The sequence below is a fragment of the Lindgomyces ingoldianus genome (assembly GCF_010093535.1).
Source record: "Lindgomyces ingoldianus strain ATCC 200398 unplaced genomic scaffold BDR25scaffold_10, whole genome shotgun sequence".
Lineage (NCBI taxonomy): Eukaryota > Fungi > Ascomycota > Dothideomycetes > Pleosporales > Lindgomycetaceae > Lindgomyces > Lindgomyces ingoldianus.
Window position 1 is genome coordinate 810,778 of NW_022985171.1, and position 23,953 is coordinate 834,730.

General features: G+C 45.7%; 5 protein-coding genes across 5 annotated transcripts; 3 read left to right on the forward strand and 2 right to left on the reverse strand.

Annotated features, from left to right (window-relative positions):
- Positions 1–2,018: 2,018 nt before the first annotated feature.
- Positions 2,019–3,094, reverse strand: BDR25DRAFT_283381 (2-dehydropantoate 2-reductase; the record flags this gene model as incomplete). Its single annotated transcript, XM_033688042.1, has 1 exon — positions 2,019–3,094. The coding sequence occupies exon 1, from the start codon at positions 3,039–3,041 to the stop codon at positions 2,019–2,021; it is 1,023 nt and encodes a 340-aa protein (XP_033549667.1). The 5' UTR covers positions 3,042–3,094.
- A 2,654-nt stretch (positions 3,095–5,748) lies between these two features.
- Positions 5,749–13,308, forward strand: BDR25DRAFT_153440 (ketoacyl-synt-domain-containing protein; the record flags this gene model as incomplete). The annotated part of the gene is made up of 3 exons (XM_033683935.1): positions 5,749–6,419; positions 6,478–7,073; positions 7,124–13,308. Coding segments are annotated over 3 exons (7,452 nt in total), but the record flags the coding sequence as incomplete, so codon positions are not given.
- A 1,379-nt stretch (positions 13,309–14,687) lies between these two features.
- Positions 14,688–16,613, forward strand: BDR25DRAFT_366039 (uncharacterized protein; the record flags this gene model as incomplete). Its single annotated transcript, XM_033696937.1, has 5 exons — positions 14,688–14,895; positions 14,943–15,041; positions 15,090–15,572; positions 15,628–15,742; positions 15,899–16,613. The coding sequence occupies 5 exons, from the start codon at positions 14,688–14,690 to the stop codon at positions 16,332–16,334; spliced, it is 1,341 nt and encodes a 446-aa protein (XP_033549669.1). The 3' UTR covers positions 16,335–16,613.
- A 2,011-nt stretch (positions 16,614–18,624) lies between these two features.
- BDR25DRAFT_353142 (uncharacterized protein) lies at positions 18,625–19,069 on the reverse strand (the record flags this gene model as incomplete). Its single annotated transcript, XM_033695120.1, has 4 exons — positions 18,625–18,643; positions 18,696–18,738; positions 18,772–18,912; positions 18,973–19,069. 4 exons carry the CDS (start codon positions 19,067–19,069, stop codon positions 18,625–18,627), a joined length of 300 nt encoding a protein of 99 aa, XP_033549670.1.
- A 3,149-nt stretch (positions 19,070–22,218) lies between these two features.
- Positions 22,219–23,931, forward strand: BDR25DRAFT_353143 (uncharacterized protein; the record flags this gene model as incomplete). The annotated part of the gene is made up of 11 exons (XM_033695121.1): positions 22,219–22,250; positions 22,286–22,303; positions 22,336–22,353; positions 22,385–22,448; positions 22,481–22,633; positions 22,662–22,720; positions 22,751–22,907; positions 23,518–23,577; positions 23,640–23,692; positions 23,733–23,815; positions 23,843–23,931. 11 exons carry the CDS (start codon positions 22,219–22,221, stop codon positions 23,929–23,931), a joined length of 786 nt encoding a protein of 261 aa, XP_033549671.1.
- Between the last annotated feature and the right edge of the window lie 22 nt (positions 23,932–23,953).

A 23,953-nucleotide genomic window follows, 5' to 3' on the forward strand; every position in this document is an offset into this window, starting at 1 on the left:
ACCGGAGATGGCTAGCAAGTCTCGTATCGAACCACTGACCGTGCCCATCCGCTCAGACGTCAACCCTCACAATGAACCAAACGAACAAGGAAACGGGGAGAAATAATCTAGTCCCTAATCACCCACTGCAACATAGTCGCATGTGCAAACTACTTCTCGTCATTCCACAACCTAGACCCCATCGATCCGCTGCTCCTTCAAGACTGTAAAACCGTTGGCTAATTAGACTTGATTGAAACCACTTTTTTTCCGCATTGCGAAGGGAGGCTGCGCGAATATGCCGACGACCAAGAGAAGTTCGTGATTTCCAAGATCCCATAGTCGGCAAATAATAGCGATGGATCTGTCTGGTAACATGCTTACGGCATAGCCTCCACCCATCATTCCTTCGTCTCTCGCAAATACCCTCTTCATCCCCCGACCTGAAACACTTATTAAGGAATATCCTCAATTGGCAGCGTTTTCTACAAATAAAAATTGCTAGTACAGTTGCCTGAGCTCATTAGTCTGAGTAACGAAGTCAATTTAAGCATTTCATCTTAATGCATTGCAGCATATTTTATGTTGACGCGAAGCATATAATCGAGAGGGGGGGTAAATTGAATTAACCAGGCTTAATTGTATGTGCTCCACTTATTGTATCTGTTTAGAGGCTTCTATCTTTACATAGCAATATTACTAGGCCCTTCTCTTAGGAAAAAATACACTTTCTTTTTCCCTGCCTTGCTACAGCCTCAGGACGTCTCCCATCTAGTCTTGGATCTTTGTAGATTGGATCTAACTTGTGAACTGAGATCGCACTAGCCTCAGCATCACTCTCGCGCAACATGTAGTGATGGCTCAATTTACTGCGCCTACCGAGTGGCCTGAAAAGAGTGGAACTCTATTTTCCTAGTCTATACCCATCGTGTCCTCGTACGATAGTACGCGCTTTCCGTCCGACTCTCTCCACGGTACGCTTGTCCGTTTACCTGGGCGCATATGGCCATTGTGAATTGATACGTTGTGGCGATATGAAGTTGCATGGGTATCAATATCCAACGAGCCCCTGCTCAGATGAGCGGTCGCAATTCTTAATACTATCCACAGATATGTGTTGCCGGTGGTATCTGCGTGTGGCGTGGCTCCTCATGGCATCGGATCAGGGCCGGAGGCGTGGGGATAGGGGGATGGCAGTTGGGGCATAAAATAAAACGGGGTCGCAGAGGGCTTTATAGCTGACGTAGGCAGACTGCTTACTTAAAAACTAGGTATTGGACATGGGTTGTGCACGGATGTAATATCTTCCGAACTGGCGAATCTGCTGGATTAGAGGCCTCTATCTTCGGAGGCAAAACTCGCAAGATATGGAGGTCTCTAGGCTACACTAATGTGGGCGGTATGGAAGTAGGTTCTGTGAATTAGACAGCCGGATGGGAAATTTGATGGGGTCGATTGGGATGGGGATGGGGCCAGGTAGTGAGATGAGCGTTTCGACGCGGGAAGGAGGGTGAGAGTAGTATGGAGGCTGAAACAGGAGGCGTGGCAAACGATAGGTCCTGGTGAGGAAATTGAGCTCCCTTTCCAAGGGTATGGCCACTATGTGGATAGAACGAAGGTTCGGATCTGCGCCATTTGTTCGATTCGAAATAGAGGGTTAAGTAGTTTTGTAGGATTGTCGGTGCTCATGATGACTTGGTTATCTGACATCTGGCATATGAACCCGAGTGGAGCACGAGCGCAGGTGTATTGGTGGGTTTGCAGAATTTATTAGGGAATTTGGAGGGTAGGAGGTTGTTAATGGTTAACCTTGTCAAATGAGGCCAATTAGAAGAATAGTCTCTACGTGGGAGATGGTCTTATCGCATGTATTTTGAACCTGCAGTAATGCCAGTGTTTTGATATTCTTGTCTGCGCTGTGTCCTAGTAAGGATGTCTTCAATGCAAAAGTTTCTGGATACAATCAGAGCATGTGGGGTAGTATGACCAACGAGATCGGATAATAAAGGTGACATAATTACTGCAGAAATTCGGGATAATCATATTTTGCTTCTCGATTTTGTTTCCTCGCGATTTTGCTGTGCCATGCGTATCAGAGCATAGAGACTTTGCAGTCTAGGCATTTCGAATCCTCGTTCTCGTGCTATCCTGATTGGATTCCCTAGTATGACCTCGAGCTCCATGGTCTTGCCTTGCTCCCAGTCTAATGCCATGCTAGGCTTGCTCCCACTCGTGTTTTTCTGGGTACTGCGCAAAATTTGCTCAGAGCTAGCAAACTCCTTTGGGAGAGGTTTGCCCAGTATCTTGGGGGCGACCGCAAGGACTTCTTCCATCACGCCCTTTAGATGCCTCGCCATTTCGTCGTCCTTAGCCATGGCAACATTGGGAGTGCAGCCAGAGAGGACAGATGAGGGATTCATCGATGCGTTGATAGCAATCTTGTGCCATCGTACAAGTTGCAGCTTCGCGTGGTCGTATGCATCTGCATCGTTGATCCCCCCCTGTTTCAGTAACTTAACGAATCGATCGTTCTGCTCAATCGCTCGAGTATCCGTACTCCTAGGATTCCCTGTGTCGAGGTGCGGGAGCCATGGACCGCTATTAATCCGCGTCCAGCGGTTATGTATGATCTGTCCGTGGCTCGGCTGAGCGCAACTCGCAATCGTTACAGCACTGCATATAGAAGCATTCGGAAAACGCGTGGCATATGGGGCTTCGACACCAAGCCCGTTTTGGATCAACACGATCGCTGTTTGGTCGGATACCAGGCCTTCGAGAATCTTTGAATCGTCGCTTACATCAGGTAACGCCTTTGTGCTCACAACGATGAAATCCCATTGGATTCCGCTGCGGCATGCCTCCTCGGTGTTCGCAAATATATGGGATGGGATGAATCTGTAGTCGCCGTACAGGGGCGACGTGACTGCGAAGCCATTTGCCTTGACGACAATGTAATTCGATCGGCAGATAACGGAAACATGAGTATTGGGGACAAGAGCGAGACGGGATGCGTAGAATGCTCCAATGGCGCCAGCGCCGACAATCAGGATTTCGGTAGGCATCGTTACTGGTGGTGATAGTAGGTTGGTGTTGACTGAGAGATAAAGTATTGTTTCCTACCCGAGCTTTCGTCATTGGCCTGAAACTCGAAGCCTCGGTAACTTCTAGGGTCGCAGAGAGGGTAGCCGAGCGGAACGGTTCAACGTTTCACCAGATGTCCGTGCACACTCTTCCAAAATTGGAGTGCGCTCTTCTTGGTGGTCGTCGTGGGAAGTGATTCATTCTATGTATCGCAACTCGTCTTGGATCTACTCTACCCTAATCAGCAGCCTTTGTCATCTTACTAACCTATCAGCAACAGCCTCGATTTCTTAGCTTTGAAGATATTCTGTCTTGCCCACGGCATTCGGAGGAGCATTTGGAAGCCTAGTAACCGTCAGATACCACAAAGGAGAGGGTCCCTTAACAGACTTCTTGCTACAGGATGTCGGCAACGATGGGTTTCCTCCATCTGAAAAGATCTCAACTCATCAGAGGTCGTTAGGTCGATCCACTAGATATCCAGTTAAGAGCCTACGAATCTCGCTGGAATGACATGAAGCACCTCGCACGAGAACCCCGAACGCACATCTTACATGCCCATCCTCCAGAACTCTTGGCCTTACCGACTTGAGCTTACTTTGCGAATGACTTTACGAGCCAGGACCGAGAGTTTTCGTCGCTAGGGCACGGATCTAATTGATGTGCCAAGCCGAACCCTTTTGCATTGCCATAAGATTTGTCTTCGGATGGCCAATGTTGGCTGATTCTTACTAATCTACCTAGACATATTGTTACCAGTTGTCTGGACGAGCTTTTGACAGGTTTTGTTCCGGGGGTCATGCTGGCTCATCAGCTGTGTACGGCTAGCTGTCAGCAGACATTAAGTTGTGGACAATGAACTTTAGTTTTCCTTTCTTTATGCTATTCGATGGTACTCCGCAATATATATATATACATCCATCAGGTATCTCAGTTATATGTTCTGAAATTTTCATCAGGCTATTATTCTCTTTTTCCCAGTCGCGTCTCTTGGCCAACTTAGCTCAGTCTCACTCATACGAAAGATACCAAGGTTAGGAACGATTATATTCACTGTATGTCTAGCGGGGAGCGAAAACGAGCCTCCATTGCTAAGATGGCATTGTGCAATAGCGCGATCGATGCTTGGGATAACAGCTCTCGTAGAATCGATTCTACATCAGTGTCAGAGCTGATAAAGGCCCTCGAGATTTCAGCGAAGATTGGGAGTGTGTGCCACCTTGTTGCAGTATACCAAGTCTCGTAAGCCATCTATGACCTGTTAGATAAGGCTATAGTGCTTTATAAGGGCAGACAGATCTACTTCGGCCCACAGGTAAGGAAAGGCGGTATTCCAAAGATAATGGATGGGATTACCCGCCGCTCCAGACCACGGGAGATTCCCTCACGTCAGTTACCAACCCCGCTGAACCGAAGCCACGAAGTAGCTTTGTGAACAAGGTTCCAGGGCCATTGAACGAACTTGTACATTACTGGGAAAGTTCTAACGAGTATTCCAATTTGCAAAACAAAAATTTAAATAACGAGCGCGAAACTGCAGAAAGCGAAAGCGCTCTTGCCCAGCTCCAAACCTCTCATCGGGAGAGCAAAAGAAACACACGAGACTGTCGCTACTGCCTTAACAGGAGCGGGTATTTAAATTCTCACAATCGTCATCTATACTGACTTCAATTTACCACGACCTTACATGCATCCGCGGTTTGAGTGGCTCTCGTATGTGAATCCAGTTGCATATGCTTTCGAGGTGAGTTAGACCGCTCTATACAAGGTGTTCTTTAAGTTGATGTCCATTTTTAGGCGTTTTTGGTCATCGAAGTTCACGGTTGCATGTTCCCATGTCCGTATGTAACCTTTGAGTGGTGGACTCTTGACAAGTCGGCGTTTGTTTGAAGCGGTGATCACAAGTCCCCTTCACCGCTGCATGACTCCGGTTGCGGGGTCGCAGATGAGTTCTATCGCGCCTATCAAAGAATCATCGGGTTACTCATGGCGGTAGCTAGATTCTGCGCATGCCATTCTCTTCACAGTGAAATCGCTGACAGGTGCTGTCGGACTAGTCCAAGTATCACCTGTTGCGCCACCTTTGGCCCTTAAGTTCCTTCTCAATCGTTGTCTTCGTGGCAACTCTACTATCAGGCGTTTGTAACACGCTGAATTCCACGGAAACATACGGTACGATGACGTGGATGCGGATGGATTTGCTTCGCTTACCCCGTTCGTCCAGCATGACTGTCCCACGTGGGTCTTTTCCTAATATCTATGGCATGACTGAAAATGTCTATATTGTTCCCTTGGTTGCAGCTAAGTGGGAGTTCTGAGTTGTTGTGAAGTAAGTGAATGGGTGGCAAGAAAGCTCAAACCCAATTATCTCATTCACGCCACCCTTGAATTACGTACAAGTTGCAACGATATGCTGCAGACCGTATATTCTCTCAACGAGCGCTTTTAAGTCTGATACTAGCGCAAACTATCTCGAAAGCGAAACACTCGACATTCGTCGTTGGCCCCTGTGTTAGATATATCTTTGATTTCGAACCCAGTTTACGTCGACCTAGCCCTTTTCCCTCCTCAATTCTCCGAACACTCTCGGCACGATACTCTATTCCCGCCGTGTTGCCTTGTTGCTCTCCTGTAGAGCAACCTTCGCTCTCCTTGTCCATGCCTATCCTCATGACCCATGATATACCACAACCGATTGCCATTATTGGAAGCGCATGCCGCTTGCCTGGCAGCGCATCTAGCCCGTCGAAATTATGGGTGTTACTTCAAAATCCCGTTGAGTTACTGAAGGAAGCGCCACGAGACCGGTTCAACTGGGAGGGCGTTTATCGACCCGATGGACTTCACAGTAGTTCAAAGACGAAGGACGGATACTGGCTGGAAGAAAATATTAGGCAGTTTGACCCCCAATTCTTCAACATTCCCCCTGCGGAGGCTGAGACTCTTGACCCCCAGCACCGAATTCTTCTGGAAAATGTGTATGAGGCTATGGAATCAGCGGGGCTCACTCTAGAAGATTTGCAAGGGAGTGATACGGGAGTCTTCGTGGGGTTAATGGGATGCGAGTATTTCGATAATGCCACATTCGATCTCGAGGCTTCCTCTGGCCAAATGCTTACTACCGGCACGGGCCGAAATATGGCAGCCAACCGAATTTCCTACACCTTCGACTTCCGAGGACCTTCAATGACCATTGACACGGCATGTTCCTCAAGCATGATGGCAGTTCACCTGGCCGTATCTTCCTTGCGGCGGGGGGAGTGCAAAGTAGCATTTGCTTGTGGAGCTTCTTTGAATTTGGTGTTCCGCAGCTTTGTTTCCCTGACTAAAATGAAGATGATTAGCCCAGATGGCCGAAGGTCAGTGTTCAGTTTTGGTAGTGATGCAATTGCATACACCCCACTAACCACCCGATAGTAAAATGTTCGACGAAACAGCGAATGGATACGGAAAGGGAGAAGGGGTCGCTGTTGTGTGTCTGAAACGCCTGGATATGGCCATTGAGGATGGTGACTACATTGAATGCATTATCCGAGAGACTGGCACGAATCAGGACGGACGCACAAGAGGAATTGCCATGCCTAGTGCGGAAGCGCAGGCTGATTTGATTCGCCAGACATACAGACGGGCGGGACTTGATCCTACTCAGATCGGCTCTAGACCTTCATTCTTCGAAGCTCACGGCACAGGCACACCTGCTGGCGATCCCGTTGAGGCGCAAGCTGTTGAAGCTGCATTCTTCCCACCGGACCAAGAATATGCGGATGATGAGATACTCTACATTGGCTCCATCAAGACTGTCGTTGGGCACACTGAAGGAACAGCTGGCATTGCGGGAATGCTGAAGGCCGTTCTTGCAGTCCAAAATGGAGTAATACCCCCCAACCTGCTGTTCTCCCGCATGAATCCTAGCGTGGAACCTTACTCGAAACACTTACGATTAGTGACGGCGGCAAACCCTTGGCCACTATTGCCTGCGGCGTGCCCACGAAGAGCTTCTATCAATAGTTTCGGTACGTTTGGGTGATTTAACACCTTCAAATTTACTGACTCCTTTCTTTAGGATTTGGGGGCAGCAATGTCCACGTCATACTCGAGAGTTATGCAGATGCTACGCGTCGCCGTATTGCAAGCATGACTTCCGTTGGTTCTGCCGCCCTCCCCATCTTCACGCCATTCACCTTTTCCGGGATCTCTGAGCGCACATTAGTGTCAACCCTGGAAACGCTGCTCCAATATCTCAAGGATCATTCTGGTAGCGTTAGTCTTCGAGACCTGGCATGGACGTTACAGTACAAGCGCTCTCAGTTCCCTTTCCGATGCGCAATTGCTGCCCGAACCTCTGAAGAGCTCCAGCAGAAGCTCGAATCCACCATTCAAATTGCCACTAGCAAAGGAGCCGCTGCAATCTCAACCCGGGCATCCTCAATAGCATCTCCTCGGATAATGGGTATATTTACCGGCCAAGGGGCGCAATGGGCTACCATGGGGAAAGACCTGATTGGGAGATCAGCGTACGCGCGGGAGATCATCGAGAAGCTTGACTCTTCCCTTTCCTCACTACCAGTGTCAGATCGACCCAAGTGGAAACTCAAAGAGGAGTTGATGATCGACGGCACTCAGTCGCGCATGCATGACGCTACGCTATCCCAGCCGTCAACTACCGCCGTTCAGATTCTCCTAGTCGATCTCCTCAGGGCGGCTGGGGTGAAGCTCCATGTCGTTGTTGGTCACTCTTCAGGTGAAATTGGTGCTGCATATGCTGCTGGTTTAATAAGTGCCGAACATGCCATTAAGATTGCTTATTACCGTGGACACCATTCTGGGCTAGCTGCGGGGAAAAATAATCAGGCTGGAGCAATGCTCGCTACTTTTATGACAGCTGAGCACGCGACGGAGCTGTGTAATGACCCGGATCTCCTGGGTCGTATCTCCATTGCTGCATTCAACAGCCCGTCGATAGTCACTTTATCGGGCGACGCTGAAGCGATCGATGAGGCTGCTACGGTACTTGAGCGAAGAAAGATATTCGCGAGGCGGCTCAAGGTCGACAAAGCATACCATTCTTATCACATGAGCGCCTGTGCGGTTCCATATTTGCAGTCTCTGGAACAATGCGGAATGTCGCCGCTGGCTCCTCCCGAGGACGCTCCGATGTGGTTCTCGAGTGTTCATTGTGGAAAGCGAATGGCTGCAGGCAAGAAACTACGCGGGTCTTATTGGATTGAGAACCTGACTTCCCCTGTGCGATTCTCTGAAGCCATCACTACCGCCATATCAGAAATGGGATTGCCAGATCTTTTCCTTGAAGTTGGGCCACACCCGGCTCTGAAAGTTCCTGTTCAACAAATAGTTGGAGAGACCGCGAAGAGTGACAATGCGTACATCGGATTGATAAATCGAGGGCAAAACTCCAAAATCTCATTTTCCAATGCGCTTGGAAATATCTGGTCTCGGTTTAGCCGATCCGCTGTGGATTTCAGGAACTACGATGCCATGCTCTCAAATGGGCCGAAACCAACACTCATCAAAGACCTTCCCACCTACCCTTGGCAACACGACAAAGAATACTGGTGGGAGAATCGGTACCTTCGTAGACGCTTCCAAGAAACGCTTCCACCAAGTGAGCTATTGGGGCACTCACTTTCGATTGGAGCACAGCATGAGGCGAAATGGCGCCATTTCCTAAAGCCCAAAGAAATTCCCTGGCTTTTAGATCATAAGCTGAATGGTCTGGCGGTACTTCCTGGAGCTGCCTATGTCGTGATGGCAACCACCGCTGCTGAGCGACTATTCCAGAAACATCCCATCGAAGTCATTGAAATAGAGGAGATTCACTTTCTCCTTCCGATTAGTTTTGCTGATGAGGATTCAGCTATTGAAACCGTGCTGACAGTTACGACAATCGACTTCACTCAAACTCGAGCAAAGGCTGACTTTTTTGTCGATTTCTGCAGCCATCAGCGGAGAGACGAGATGATGACCGCCGCGCGGGGCAAGCTCGTTGTCCGTTTTGGTATTGATTTGGATAGAGCGCATCCCGAAGGGGTCACTCAGCATTCGATTCTAGTTACTGTGGGTGTGGATCTTTTCTACCAATCCTTACGCGATGAAGGTTTTACCTTCACTGGACCCTTTCGATCCATCACCTCCTTGCGGCGCCGGATGGATTTTGCTGCCGGTGAGATTAGATCGTTGCCAAGTGAGATGACTTTTCACCCTGCAATGCTTGATGGCCTTCTTCAGGGAGCCTTTGCAGCACATGGGTTTCCTGGGGATAGCGCCATGCCAAACTTCCGTGTTCCATCATACATAAAGTCTATCAAAATCTTTCCAACTCGATGTGGAGAGATAGCCGGAATGTATAAGTCTCTCCGGTTTGAGGTAATGAAGACTGGATCTCAAGAGTATGGGGGCTTACTGTACAGTCCCGGGGGCGAAGGCGCCACAATCTATGTCGAAGGACTCTCCCTTGCGCCTTTCCATTTCTCCACCTCGAAGGACGACTTGAAAATGTTTTCTGAGGTTGTTTGGAGGCCATGCATTCCAAACGCTCAGCTGATAACTTCAAGCTTCGTTGTGGCATCGGAGCAAATGCGATTGGCTAAGCTTATCGAGCGGGTGGCACTCTTCTATCTCCGCACGCTCAATAGAATCATTTCATACGAAGAGGAACAACGCGCGGATCAACCTTTACGGCATCTACTTGAATACGCTCGCTTGGTTTCGGCTGAGGCGTTGCTTGGACTGAATCCACATCTGGAACAAGAATGGCTTCAGGATACCGAGGACGATATATCGGAAATCGTGAAGGCGAACCCTGGGTCGATTAACCTTGAACTCCTTGATTTAGTAGGGAAAGCGTACCCTTTCATCATTTGTCGTCAGGAAAACGCCCTTAGCACGCTGATGGAAAATGATATGCTCAGTAGACTATATCGATATGGCCTAGGATTTCCGGAGACAAATGCATGTCTTGCACGTGTTGTCCAGACGATCTCTAATCGATCATCAAACATCAGGATACTCGAGATTGGAGCAGGAACCGGTTCCGTGACGGGCTCGATCCTAGAATCCGCAGCCTATTCTTCGTACACATTCACGGACATCTCTCCTGCGTTTCTTGGATCCGCGAAGCAGCTGTTCAGGCGTTTTGCAGATAAGATGCTCTTCAAGACTTTCGACATGGACAAAGATATCGTTCAGCAAGGGTACGACGTAGGGTCGTTCGAAGTCATTGTGGCATCAAACGTCCTCCATGCCTCTGCAGATGTGCCCAAGGCACTGAGAAATATTCGAGCACTCCTACGACCTGGGGGATATATGGTGTGCTTGGAATTGGCCAAGAACAGGCAAGCATTCCATACCACTATAATGGGGGGATTGCCAGGCTGGTGGCTGGGACATGGCACGGATCGATCATGGTCTCCAGCTTTGAAAGTGGAACAATGGGACAAATACCTTCGAAAATCCGGTTTCGGAGGAATCGACGCAATCACACCTGTCCTCGATGAGCTGCTGTGCCCATATCATGTCTTTACGGCCCAGGCTGTGGATGATCGAGTCATGGCCATTCGGAAACCTCTTTCTTTCAGCCTTCCAATGAGTTCTGATAGTTTGATGATTATTGGGGAAGACCCGATTGAGCACAAGGGACTCATTACTGGCATCGAAAATTTGCTCTCTGCTTCTTTCAAGGAACTTACCCAAATTCCTGGCTTAGAGGACTTAAACCGGTGTGGCACAATCCCCTCCGTTGTTCTCTGCCTCGTCGAATTGGACAAGCCACTGTTCCTAGACATAACCCCAGCAAAACTCGCGACACTACAGAAACTATTCACCGAGGCCACTGACATAGTTTGGATTACTAAAGGATGCAGGGTTCCAACCAGCATAGAAGCAGCCTATGGCAATATGATGGTTGGTCTTGGTCGAAGTGTCCGGCACGAACTGCCTCATCTTCGACTTGCGTTTTCTGACTTCGACACCGTTGACTCGGTGAACGCGCGGAACCTGAGCCAGGAAGTGCTTCGATGGTACATGCTGGGACAATGGGCGGCAGAGGGGTGGCGCGATGATGTCCTTTTCGGTCATCACAATGAAACTGCGGTGGAGGATGGCGTTAAACTCTACCCAAGTATTGTCCACTCTAAGGCACGAAACTTCCGCTACAATGCACAACACCGCCGCATCACACACGATGTTCGACCGCATACGACGCCGGTGGAGTTGCATTTCAAGGACTCGAACGGTCTGTACAACCTTCGCGAGGCACCTCATACCCCATCACAATCCGTCGGGAACAGTACTCTTTTCGTAAAGATGTTGTATTCGACTCTTTACGCCACCAAAATTTCGTCTATGGGCTATCTCTTTGTCGGCCTCGGTATCAACCTGAGAGGAGACTTCACGATTGTATTCTCCGACACAATCAGTTCCTGGGTAGAAGTTCCTCGCTATGCGGTGCATGCTTGTAGCCCATCGAAAGGCTTCGAGAAACAATATTTGCATGCATTTGCCTGCAATCTGGTAGCAGAACGCGTCATCAAGGCGGCTCGGACCAGTGGTCATCTAATGGTGCTCTCTGCTGACCCACTGTGTATGTCTTTTATTGAAGAGAGAGCTTCTAAATTAGGCAAGAAGGTGGTATTCATCACAAGCATTCCTCTTTTCGAACGCGATCGGGCAATTTTCGTGCACCCACATAGCCTGGACGTCAAAATTCGGCAGAGCATTCCAGAAGGGGTATCTGTTCTGATTAACATCTCTAACCGACCCCAAGACGAAGTCCTATTCAAGCGAGTGAGTTCAATGTTTGAATCGCGATGCTCGAAACTGAAAGATTCGGGTGCAATATTTAAACCCCTTTCATCGGGATACGACAGCGTCTCGGATTCGAGTGCCTCTAGTCGGATCGTGGGAAAGAATGTGGAGGATCTGGAAGCTTTGCCGCCCACAATGTATGAAGCAGTCGACGTTTATTCGGTCAGTCCGAAAGACCTAGCGCAACGGCCACTGCAGAATTTCTCTTCGATTCTTGACTGGACTGCAACAGACCGCATACCAGTTAGCATACAGCCGGCTTCCGTTGTTGTAAAGTTTTGCCCCGATAAGACCTACCTAATCATAGGAACTAGCGATATTGCTCGATCTATTTGTGAATGGATGATAGTGAATGGGGCTAGATATGTTCTTATGGCAAGCCGCAACCCGGACAGCCTTTCGGGCTGGGCCAAGGATATGGAGTCTAAAGGTGCATTTGTAGATCTCCATGTTGCGGATGTCACGTGCGAATCTTCGATACGGGAGATGATTGTCTCCGCAAAGAAAGGCCTAAACGCACGCAAGATTGTTATGCCACCCTTCGGTGGTATGATTCACTTGGCTCTCGTGCTTAAAGACGCTGTTTTTACCAGGATGACCTTTGAGGAACTTCAGGCCGTCACGGATGTCAAGGCAAGGGGAAGTCGCATTCTGCATGAACAACTTCTTGACGAGATGCTCGATTTCTTCATTATGGCGTCAAGCGTTTCATATGTTCTCGGCAATCCTGGTCAAGCAAACTATATCTGCGGAAATGCTTTCATGGTTGGGCTATCAAAGTATCGAAGAAGCATTGGTTTGGCAGCCTCGGTTGTTGATCTTGGCCGTGTGACTGGTATTGGGTACATCTCTCGTTCCGAGCGTGCAAAAGTCAACGAGTTCAACTCGGAGGACATTCGAAAACGAGCACTATACCCCATTTCGGAACGCGACCTCCACCAGATCTTTGCAGAAGCTGTCTTGGCCAGTCCACACGACTCTAGATCAAGTCCAGAGATAATCACGGGCTTACGAAATGTCGAGCCAGATATGTTGCCACATTCTCCATGGGCTAATGAACCCATGTTTGCACATCTGCTCACGCCGGAATCAACGGATACTACCATGAAAAGTAAACCCCAACTCTCAGTGCGAGAAAAACTTAGCGAAGAGCTTTCCTCTGTCTCTACAACCTTGGTGGAAGACAATGTCTACGACATTGTTCGATCGGCATTTATGGATCGTCTCAGCGTTCTACTTCAGATTGACGTAGAGGATATTGATGAGTCTGTTAGCCTTCTCGATCTGGGCATCGATTCACTAGTTGCAACCGACATTGGCAGTTGGGCGAGAAAGGAGTTGCGAGTACAAGTTCCACATTCGATGGTGTTTGGTGGAGCAAGTGCGTTGGACCTCGTGAAATTTGCGGTGGAGCATTTGGATCGAGGTTGGGCGATGTTGAGGAATTAGGGTTTAATTTGAATTTTGTTCTGGATTTGGACTGACCGATTCAGGCTGGAAATCTAACAGAAATGTTGGTTTCGGATATGGTATAGATTTGGGGGTTTTTCTCCGCTCCAATATTTGCCTTGGTAACGATCTATGGCGATGGATATCGCATGGGACACGATTAATCTCTTACCAAGCAGCAACAGAAGGTGTATGTAGATGTATGGCTGCACGTGAGACAATGAATACCATCTTGCTTGCCTCTAGACCTTGATATGCTACTTTGTAAGAGGGGATTTTTAATAGAAGCTTATCTTCTCTTTTCTGCTACTTTACCTTCGGCATACCATTTTCATTTCATACGTAGTTAGGCCGCCTATCACCCTCTAGGCGTACCCAATCCCTATATTGGCCTGGCTTATTACATGATTTGGTAAATCTAAATCCCTAAACCAGTTCTGAAGCGCTCCTATCAGCGACTTCTATCACTCAGCCATTTAGCAGGCTACCAAAAATGTGTACCAGGGATCCAACTAACTTCAGCCCTGCGAAATTGAGACGACTAGGTGCCACGACGGAAATTTACATTGGGATCTGTATCAGCACTGCCACTGATGGCCTGCTTTTCTTCTACTTCTTTCACTTTTCGTCTTGCTTTTATATTGGTCTCGCGGTTTCTATCATGAGCTCAACTATTAGGATATTGTTGATGAATTGTTTCGCACGAATTCTTCTAGTGCATGACTACATGTTTACTATAGAGAGCTCAATTATGGTTATGGTGTTGGCGCCTTACAGGCAGGCGAAACAACTCAAGCTCGAAATTTCCTATTAGTTTTTCGAGTTGATCTGGGGAGTAATACTTCAACAATGACCGTCTTGGCTACAGCCAGTGCAGGTAAGGAACACCTACCTTCGCAGGGAGGGATTTCTTCACCCGGCTAAAGCGGCGTTCACCTTCACTAATTTTCTTAAACATTTTCGAGAAACTGACAGGTAGTTAACAAAATAAGCGTAACGGTGACGGCCTGGGCGCATTACGTTCTGCAAAATATCAACACCATACTTTCACCTCCAATTACCGAGGCCACTATATAACCCTAAGCGAGCCGTCGCTTCGCGATCACCTTGACACCACACTACACAATTTACAAGGCGTTGTGTTGTAAGATATCAAGGCGAACAAGACCACTGACATGTCAAAAAACATGTCAACCCTTCCCACGATGGAGGCCTCTCTTGGAAATGGGTACAAGGGCAGCTCCCCCAAGAAGCATGGCAGAGGTAATGCCGAACAGGATGATCTGACTGGTCAGAAGCCTGTTGGCTGTGGCGACGATTTTTGTTTTTACTAATGTTTTGGCACAGCAACCACCATGCCCGGTACTAGAACTACCCAGCTCCCACCTATCCGCCAAGCTACCCTCTCTCAAATTCTGGCTGGAAATCGACCTGCGCCTGCAACAAGCAACAAGAAGAGGATGGATTTCTTCAACTTTAATCACGAAAACATCGCGCCGGATGACGAGCAATCCTCTCAGGTGACCACATGTGGAACTGCTCCATCTCTCCCGCCAATCTTAAGTAAGCTCAGTTGTGATTCGTTCGATACTAAAATTAATGTATTAAAGGCTTCCTCCCCCCGCAAACCAGCTCTTTACATCAGCTGGATCCCACGGAGAATGAAATTCACGGCCCAAGATATGCCAGTTCAGTTGTCCAACATGAATGTAAGTTCGTGTAGTTCTTTACCCTACGGTCCAGCCAACCAGAATCAGTGATCCGCCAAGAGCAGAAGACTGCTGAGTTATCGATCTTGAACGCCAACATTCACAGTCGTGTGGACGTAATGCTTGACAGGCTTGAACGTTTGGAGGAACACAAGGCTCAGACTGAGCGTGAGAATGGCCAATTTCGTTCCTTCCTGCAAGTTATTATCCAATATCCGCAGCTTCGTGAGTGGCTTGCCAGTGTCGGCCCACCTGGGCAGTTTACCCCGCCCCCAGAGTCTCCCGCTCCCTCCAAGGAAATGGCTTCCTCTGAAGTTGCTACCGAAGACAGGCCTGGTCGCTCCTCAGTTGTGGGCGAAGAGCTCAGCAACGCTCTTCATCAGGATGTTGAGATATATGATGAGAGGAATACAAGTGTTCTGGGGGCGGAGTCAGAGAACACAGAGACACGTATGACATCACTTGCGGCTACTGAACCGTCTCGTGATGTCACTCCGTGCCCTGGTTTGAAGCGCAAATTTTCTCGTTTAAGTACGCTTACTCTGAAGCCTCTAGAAAGATAGAGAGCTAACGTAAAACACTGTAGGTCGGAGAAAGGGTGCAAACTATTCAAGGCGTCAAATCCATGATCTTGGAGCGATTATGGTATCAGAAACGACCCAGATGCCTTCTATGGCACTTAACGATACGGAAATCATAGTGTAAGTATCCGCTCACCTTAGTGAAATGACAACTGGGTACCGGGGCGCCTGGAGAATGTTGCAGCCCGCTTCCTTCAGCTTGCTCAACCTTTCTTATGCTTCATTTCTGATCACGCTCGCCGTTCTTCCATTGAATCAAAGGTTGACCTTTACTAGCTTTTTCTTTCGAGCTCTCCGCCGTCCCATTGTTAGCTTGCGCCTTAGGGCACGTGGTTGGGGACCACACAAGATTGCCAATGTTCTCAATGAATATCGCGACGTCAACCCACCATACCTTCGCAATACAGCCTCTGTTATGACCGTTACGGCCCTGCGGCGCGGAGAGAAAATGTACGGAGATACATGGGAGAGCGATACGGGAAAGGACTTCTTGAAGGCCGATGACACTGAAGCAACCAAGTTGATCCGGGTACCCAACGAGGAGAGTGCCACAGACTGCGACGTCTCCGAGCTCTGTAAGAGCCTGAAGAAATACCCGGAGGGCTCTGAGGCTGGCATATTCACTCAATGCGTCAAATACTGCCAAGAGAATGATGTCCTGTGCCCTTTGAGTCGGATAGGCGATATTGCTGTCTTCTTAGAAGAGGCTTGAGAGCATGTTAAGGCATAAATCTCTGCCCACTCCTTCACTTGGACTTCCAGTTTTAATTCCTACCCTGAATCCGTATTACCCACCTCAACACTATTGGTCTGGAAGCAAGTCAGAGCATCCGGAGTATTCGGAGTAAATGGTTGGAAGTTTCCTAAATCCTCTTGGGTGAGGATGAGTTTGAAGGATTGCTGTCTTATATTTCCCAAATTTGTACATTATTAGGAAGAACCCTTGGTCATGGGTGACTAAGGCAGTGGGCGGATCCAACTTGGAGGCAGGGAGGGATGTGGCATGCTCAACTCTGCATGATTCTATCTCGACAACACGTCGGATAGGAAGTTCCGATACTCTGCAATGCTTCAATAGCTTAACATCCAGCTGACATTCGCAAGGATGGGTGACGTCTTGGCTCGGTGAGTTTTGTGAGAGTGAGTGGTTCGACTTAATTTGCCGGTCCTTCGGCTTGTGGGCTCTCTGGAGGTACAGAATTTGAGGGTGGTCAATATTCCTGTCTGCTTGCTACTAGCAACACTCCCGACATCACTGAAGCCTGGAAGCCACTTAGCTTTCAGCCATGTTTATTGTATGTCCCTTGTCGGTACCATCGCTGCACATCCATCCGTTATCATAGCCGACAGAACAAGCCGAGGGGCTATGGCAGACTTGGAGTGTAGCTGACGCTATTGCTGCTAGTAGCTGCATCGTTCATACAGGAAGATAATCCGGCCTGTCACACTCTGTCGGCTCAGACAATAGCACCTGTTCTGTCGCGGCAATAGAAACTCGACTTGAAGGCTCCTCCCGACTCGCTGCTTCCCCCAGCCCCAACCCTGTCTTTCACGCCAACCGACAGCTTTCGCCAAGAAAAAATAATCTGATGCACAAGCCTTCACCCAAGAGGAACGAGAGCGTCTCCTTAGTACCCAAGGAGAGTAGCCCGAGGGATCAGAGAAATGGCTTAAAAAATGAATTCAACAATGCTGATTAGTTCGCTATGGAAATAGCAACCGTAAAAATGCCCAACATGCCGGAATACATGTATGAGTCAGACGAACTTGTTGAAATTAGTGGCCTCAGGGTCATCATGCATGGAAAGCGCGATGAGGGGGTTCGAAACTACAAAGCTGAATACCTCGAGCGCAACAAGCCAGAGCTTCAAGCTCGAGAGAAGAAGCAGAACGAGATTGAAGATGAGCGCGAGGTGAGTGGATAGTGTTAGAAAATGACCTGCGAAACCTGCGAAACCTGCGAAGCCTGAATCACAAGAAGTTCGTACCGAAAAGGCAGAGAAGGTGCGAGGAACTGCGCGTTGAAGGGTAATGAAAGGAGAGCCGAAGAAAAGGTCAGAAGCGTTGTTGACTACGAGCTGTACTTTCGCTCACCCCGGCCGCCAGAAGAAGAGGAAGGAAGCAAGATGCGTCGGTACCGTTTGCACCAGACCAAAGTCAAATGCCTACTATCCCAGCACACGCCGTAAGGCCTGTCGAGGCTGTTGCATCGCCTGTAGACCTTTGCTTCAGAGGAGCCTGCTCTCAACCCCCCTGCCTTGGATGAAACATTTAAGCAAAATCTCAGCACTGAGGATGGCCAGGCTCTGCGAGCACAACCCACTCTAAATGGCCTGCTTCCGCCAGTACTGGCTCAAGCTCAAGGACAATTTTCAACTCCACTGAAAGCGGCTGCCGAGGCTCGGCGAGTATCTTCTCCCTCAATAATCGCCTCCTTGTATTTACAGACTCAGCTGGGAGCACGGTTACCCTCTCCAAGCCTCGTGCTAATTGCAAAAACACAAAGCTACCAATGAAGGCGCTGGGGCTCCGAGGGATCATCACCCACAAGGTATATTTTCAACTCTATCCCCGATCTGGTTTATGCTACAAATGAGGCTATACGGGCCTTGACGCGTCCATCATACCCAGCTAGCACACCTTCTCATCCCCGATTTCGCACCAAGCATCACAAGAAAACTCTCCTGCTGAGCCCCTCCGAGATAGGAGTCTTCTTCAGCCAACTCCTCGGCTTCTTCAGTTTGCGATAGCTGCGCCAGTAACGAAACTCCAATATGCCCCCCTCTTCAGTAGAGCAGCTAACGGCGCTGGATTATCAACGCCCTAAGGCTTCCATTCAATCTGAATTTAACATACGACGTTTATACCTATAATGAATGTATTATTAATTCCGTATGCGCGCAACTCTCTCTACTTGCCGCCTCTAGCCCTCCTGTTTAAACATAGCCGCTTGTAGAACTTTACAACGAGCAGCAGGTCTGCTGCTGCTGAGTATCAATCTGTCACATAGCAGCTTCCTCGCTGATCCTCTGTGTCTGCGAGATGCGCCAAATCTCCTTAATAACTTTAAGACGAAGCGAGAACAACTAGAGATCGCTCTAGCAACCTCCCCTGCACTGACTGCCCCATTTCTTCTCTAGAATCTTAACTGAAAGCTACCCCTGTAGGCCCGCTGTCTATTCGCGCCAGAGAGCATGAACTGTGCGTATAGAACGACACATTCAATAATTCAGTGCCGCTAGCTGCTACCCTGGCTGCTACCCTGGCTAGGCCGATAACACGACATCGCTCTTTTAATAAGGCAGTATCATAGGGTCAGGCGACGTCCTAGCCAGCGTTCCCAACCGTACGTACTACGACTCGTAGATACGTGAACGTAGCAGTCACGTGAGCCGTTGAAACGTAGGAGGAGTGTGAGCTGTAACGTACGTAGGAGCCAGCTCCCATTACAGACCGTAATACGTCTTAGAGAGACAATATTTCCTAGTAATATAAGGTCTTATTAGACAGCTATAGGGACGCGTTAGAAGGGTGTTTAAAGTTATGTTTTTAGAGTAATAATTAGGTAAAAACTTTATAGTTTGTATAATAATTAAGAAGCTAGCAGAGAAAAGAATTAAAGTGTAAGATTCTATAATTTTAGTTAAAAATTATAATTACTTATAAACTTACTTATTATAAGCTAGATATCCTAGTTTCTCTAGTGTAGCAGGTGTACAGCTTTATCCTAAGGATCTTTTTAAGCTAGCTTTTTCTACTAAACTAAAGTTACTTATTACGCTAGTTCTTATTAACTTGCCTAATTAAAGTCTTTATTATTAGAGTTCTTAGTTTTCTTTTATAATAGCACGCTATCTAATAGTCTTTTAGCCTTTATAAAAAAGTACCTAGACAACTTTACTTTTAATAATAGAGTATTATTTACTATTAAGTAAAATAATGTTTAGATAAAAAATAGAAAGTTAAGGCTAAAAAAGCTTAGATACTAAGTAAAGTATAAAAGCTAATTATATAGTAATTATTAGTTATTCTAGATATAGCTTTATAAAGCTAATTTAGTGTATAATAATAAAAGAGACACCTCTAGAATAAAGTTGTAGCTCTATAAAAGGTGCTACACTAAGGGTAATTATAAAGAGGTAAAGAAAGTTAATAGTTACGCTTATATTATCTACTACCTTAGAAAGGAGCACTAAATAGATGTTAGTAGGGAAAGTAAAAGCGCTTTTTTGCCTAATAAGCTAAGAATTTTTTTAAGTCTATTTAAAGCAGCTTATAAAGTTGTAGGCTTATTATATATTATCTTTTATAGTATTTAGTAGAAGAAAGCTTTATAAGTAGTAGTTATTAACTAGGTAATACTTTATAATATTTTTTTTTATATAGCATTATTAGTAGAACTTTAAAGCATTATTACCTAAAATAAAGCTAATCTTCTTGCTACCCTTCTAGCGTCTAACACTACATATTTATCCTATGTGCAGCAGGGATATACGCGGCAGAAGCAGAAGATTTAAATAATGCTAAAAATAGCCTAGAGCAAAATTATATTAAGTGTTAATATATAAACTTCTCTAAACTACCTCTTCTTCTTAGGTGTAGTGTTGCACTTTGTTAGTAAGTGTACTTTAGCTTATTAGTTTAGCGTCTTAGCATCTTTTATTAAACTAAACACTAACTAATAATACTATGTAGATGTTAACTACTAACACTATAACATCTTAATTAGCTTCTGCAACCTGTATAGTAACTATACTAGAGTAAATTAAGTGCTAGAGATTATTAAAGTTATTAATAACTTTAAAATTATATTAAAATTTTATTATTTAGTAGCTAATAATGTGTTAAATAATAATAATAAGACTATTTTTACTTTTGCCTAACATCTTAATATGCCTCTTACCTCTAAGCACTGTATACGCTGCGCTAGCTATATAATCTAGCTAGTAGTAAAAGCAGTTATTTATAGTAAAGGGATAAGCGCTTTTAAAGTAGAGCTTGCCTAAGCAGCTTTTTAGAAATAATTTAACTTTTATTACTACTATAAAGTTGTTAGAAAACTTTATAATTTTATAAACATAGTGCTAGCATTACATAAATAATAAAAGGCCTTTATAACTTTTTAGGCTACTCTTAATAATAACAACTCTTTTTAGAGCTTTAGGACACTTAATCTTATATAAGACAGTAGTGTACGCTAGCACAGCGTTTATTTTATGCTCCTCTACTATTTTAAGCTTAAGGACACTATTACTAAGTTTATACATAAGTAAAGAAGCACTAATAATAACTCTATAAACTCTACTATCTTTAGTAACTCTACTCTTACTAAAGTTATTACTAAAGATAAATAAAAAAAGGTTAATTACTTTTATAAGTTTTTTAAAGTTTTTTACTTTATAATAAAACACTTTAAAGGCAACAGCTTCTATAGCTTTTTTTAGATGTTTATTATTAACCTACAACACTTTTATACTAAGCTTCTATGTATAGGTAATAAACTTAAGGGTAAGAGTAATAATTACTACTTTAAATCTAGCGTAGTATTTAGCACAGAGAAGTTGCTTATATACTAAAAAAAGTTTATTATTAAGCTACTTATATTTTATTACTATGTAGTAATAATTTTAAACTCTTAACTTTATCTTATTTAGTTTAAGAACTACTAAAAAAAGCACTTTACATAGCATAAAAAAGCTAAGGCTTTAATAAAGGCTATTTTTTAAGAGTATGTTAATGTAAAGGCTAAGGCTAAAGCTAATAATAACAACATTACTTAAAAGCCTACGCAACACAAGTTACCTAGTAGTGACTATTATAATAAGAGCTTTAAAAGGACTTTTTTTGTTAACATAAGCCTCCTTACTAGCAGCTACTTATATAAAAAGCAGTAGAAAACAACAGAGTTGCAGCAGTACTATAACAGCTACTGTAAAGATGTTACTATAGCTAATAATAATAGCCCTTTATTTACTAACTCTTTTACTTAGTAAAAATAAGTTAGACAACTCTTTTACTTTACACTATATAAAATTACTTTTAACTTTTTATCTATCTCTTTTATAAGCTATAATTATAAGAGGTTTTTTTTTAAGAGTAGAAGAACTATTACTTATAATAAAAATAAGCTTTTTAGCTTAATAATTAAGGCTTTCTAACTGCAGAAAAACTAGCTTTAGTAAGGTTATATTTATAGTAAAATAGGGGACTTAGTAGACTGTATACACTGTAACGTCTTACAAGCTGTTAAAACATAGGAGGATTGTAAGCTGTAACAGTTACGCCCTGTAAGTGGATTTAAATTCTCCCTTTATATTAAAACGTACTAACAAACTAAGAAGTTACGGCCTAAAAAACGGCAAGTTGAAACGTATTACGTACGGTTGGGAACGCTGGTCCTAGCAGACGCATATCTAGTGGACTCCATTGCTAACAAGGGGCAAAAACTGCTGGCTCCCAGGCATGTAAGGTGTGTCAAGTCAAAATGTTAGACCTTCTAATGTTAGGAGCTGCAGATGTAGTGCCTGCGTACTCTACTGTCTTATAAGGTGGTCAATCGAGCCCTTAATTAATAGCTGTGCTGATTGTGTCTCGCGATGCCTCAGCTCATTCCGTGCATCAATGGACTGTAGACGATCTGCTAGGAGCGGCATGGCCTGGTAGATTAGGGACGCCTAGGAAGTGGTCTCATTGAGGGCACCACCCGTCGCTAGGAATGGAGTTGAATACTGGTTCGCAAATCGCATCTTAGACACGCGCCAGTGTCTGTACAGATCTCTCATGTGTGACCGGTAATCAATTTGCTGGTTTTTTAATATCACCTTCAGTGGCTACTTCAACAACGCCTCGGAATGATAGTGCCGAGTAAGCCTGCCATCTCAATGTAGCATTTCCGAACCTTGGGTCACCTGGAAACAAGATAGAGGCGTCAGACGGTACGGCCCCAAGCTCCGCAAAGTTACTAGGCTGCCAATGGCTCTGACTTCCACATGTTGTATAAAGTTCGACCAGGTGCCTAAAGCTCGGTCCGTGATCCTAGACTTTATTGATCGGGTTCATCGGGGCGGCAACGAGGGTGCGGACAACACAATGCCTTACGTAATTAGCCTGGCTGCGGCATGTCTTGAGCGCTTCTGTCACGGCAATTGTCCGCTTCTTCCTCAGATCTGCGTCTGAAATTAGAGGCTACGGCAGGTCAGTTCCTCAAACAGCGTTTCCATCAGGAAGTAGTACGATTCGACTCAGGCTTTCTAGACAAGTTACGTCTCACTTATCATATACTTTTGTTTGCTTTACCTGACAGCAGGGGTTAATATAATTAAGTTACAGTTTAATTAAAGCTGCTTATACTTCTTAACTTTTTACTAAAAGTTACAACGTAACTGTTAAAGCTTTTAGAGTAGTAAGGTCTCCCTTACTCTTAATATAGCACGCAAGGTTATTTAATTTACTAAAAACAACCTTATAATGTAGCTAGTTCTTCTAGAGTTGCAAAGCTTTAATTGTAGAGCCTAAAAGATAGTAACTGTTCTTTTCCCCCTGCTAAAGGCTCTCTTGCAGTCGCAGCTTGTGGAAATTAAGTGCCATCTTAAAGAGTACAGGATAGTCGCGCCGACTAACCTAGAGCCACTAATTCAGAGGTTCCCTATACAAGGGACTGTTATCTTTTGCTATAATAAGGTTGTCTAAAAGGTTGTTGTAGTACAGGGCAAGCTCTAAGGCTACACTAACATGTAAATAGTGGCACAAACACGCTCCCCTGGCCCTCACGCGCGTTAGAGACTGCAACCTTAAAAAATTCTACCTTAATTGTATACTGCTTACTTTTAAGCCTTATTAATTAAATTATAACAGTTAAAAATGTAGTTACGTTTGTTTGCCTCACGTGATTGTAGGTGGAGCAAAAGTATCAATTGTACTACTTCCTGTTGGAAACGCTGTCCTCAAACGAAGAGGTACAGAATATATAAGCTTAATGTTCAACCCCTCTAATATCCTTCTCGGGGAGACGTAACAGCTGAGGCCTATAGCAATAGAATACGGGTACCCGAATGTACAAGTTAGCGAAATGTCGAGTCTTGAGTACAATAGCAACGCAAAGGCTTCTTAGTGGCTTCAAAATATATTGTCGGGATTATACAATATCACCTGCGCAAAATACGGAAAAGCCGTTTACTGCTAGTATTTCACAAGGTGCACGAGGGCAGGGGAACTGATTAGAAGAGCCAGAGCGAACTGGAGCTCTGAAATGGAAACGCCCGTTATTTGATGTCCTCCTGTTGGCTAAACATGACACGTCAATCCCCTAGACGCGATGCTATATTAACAACT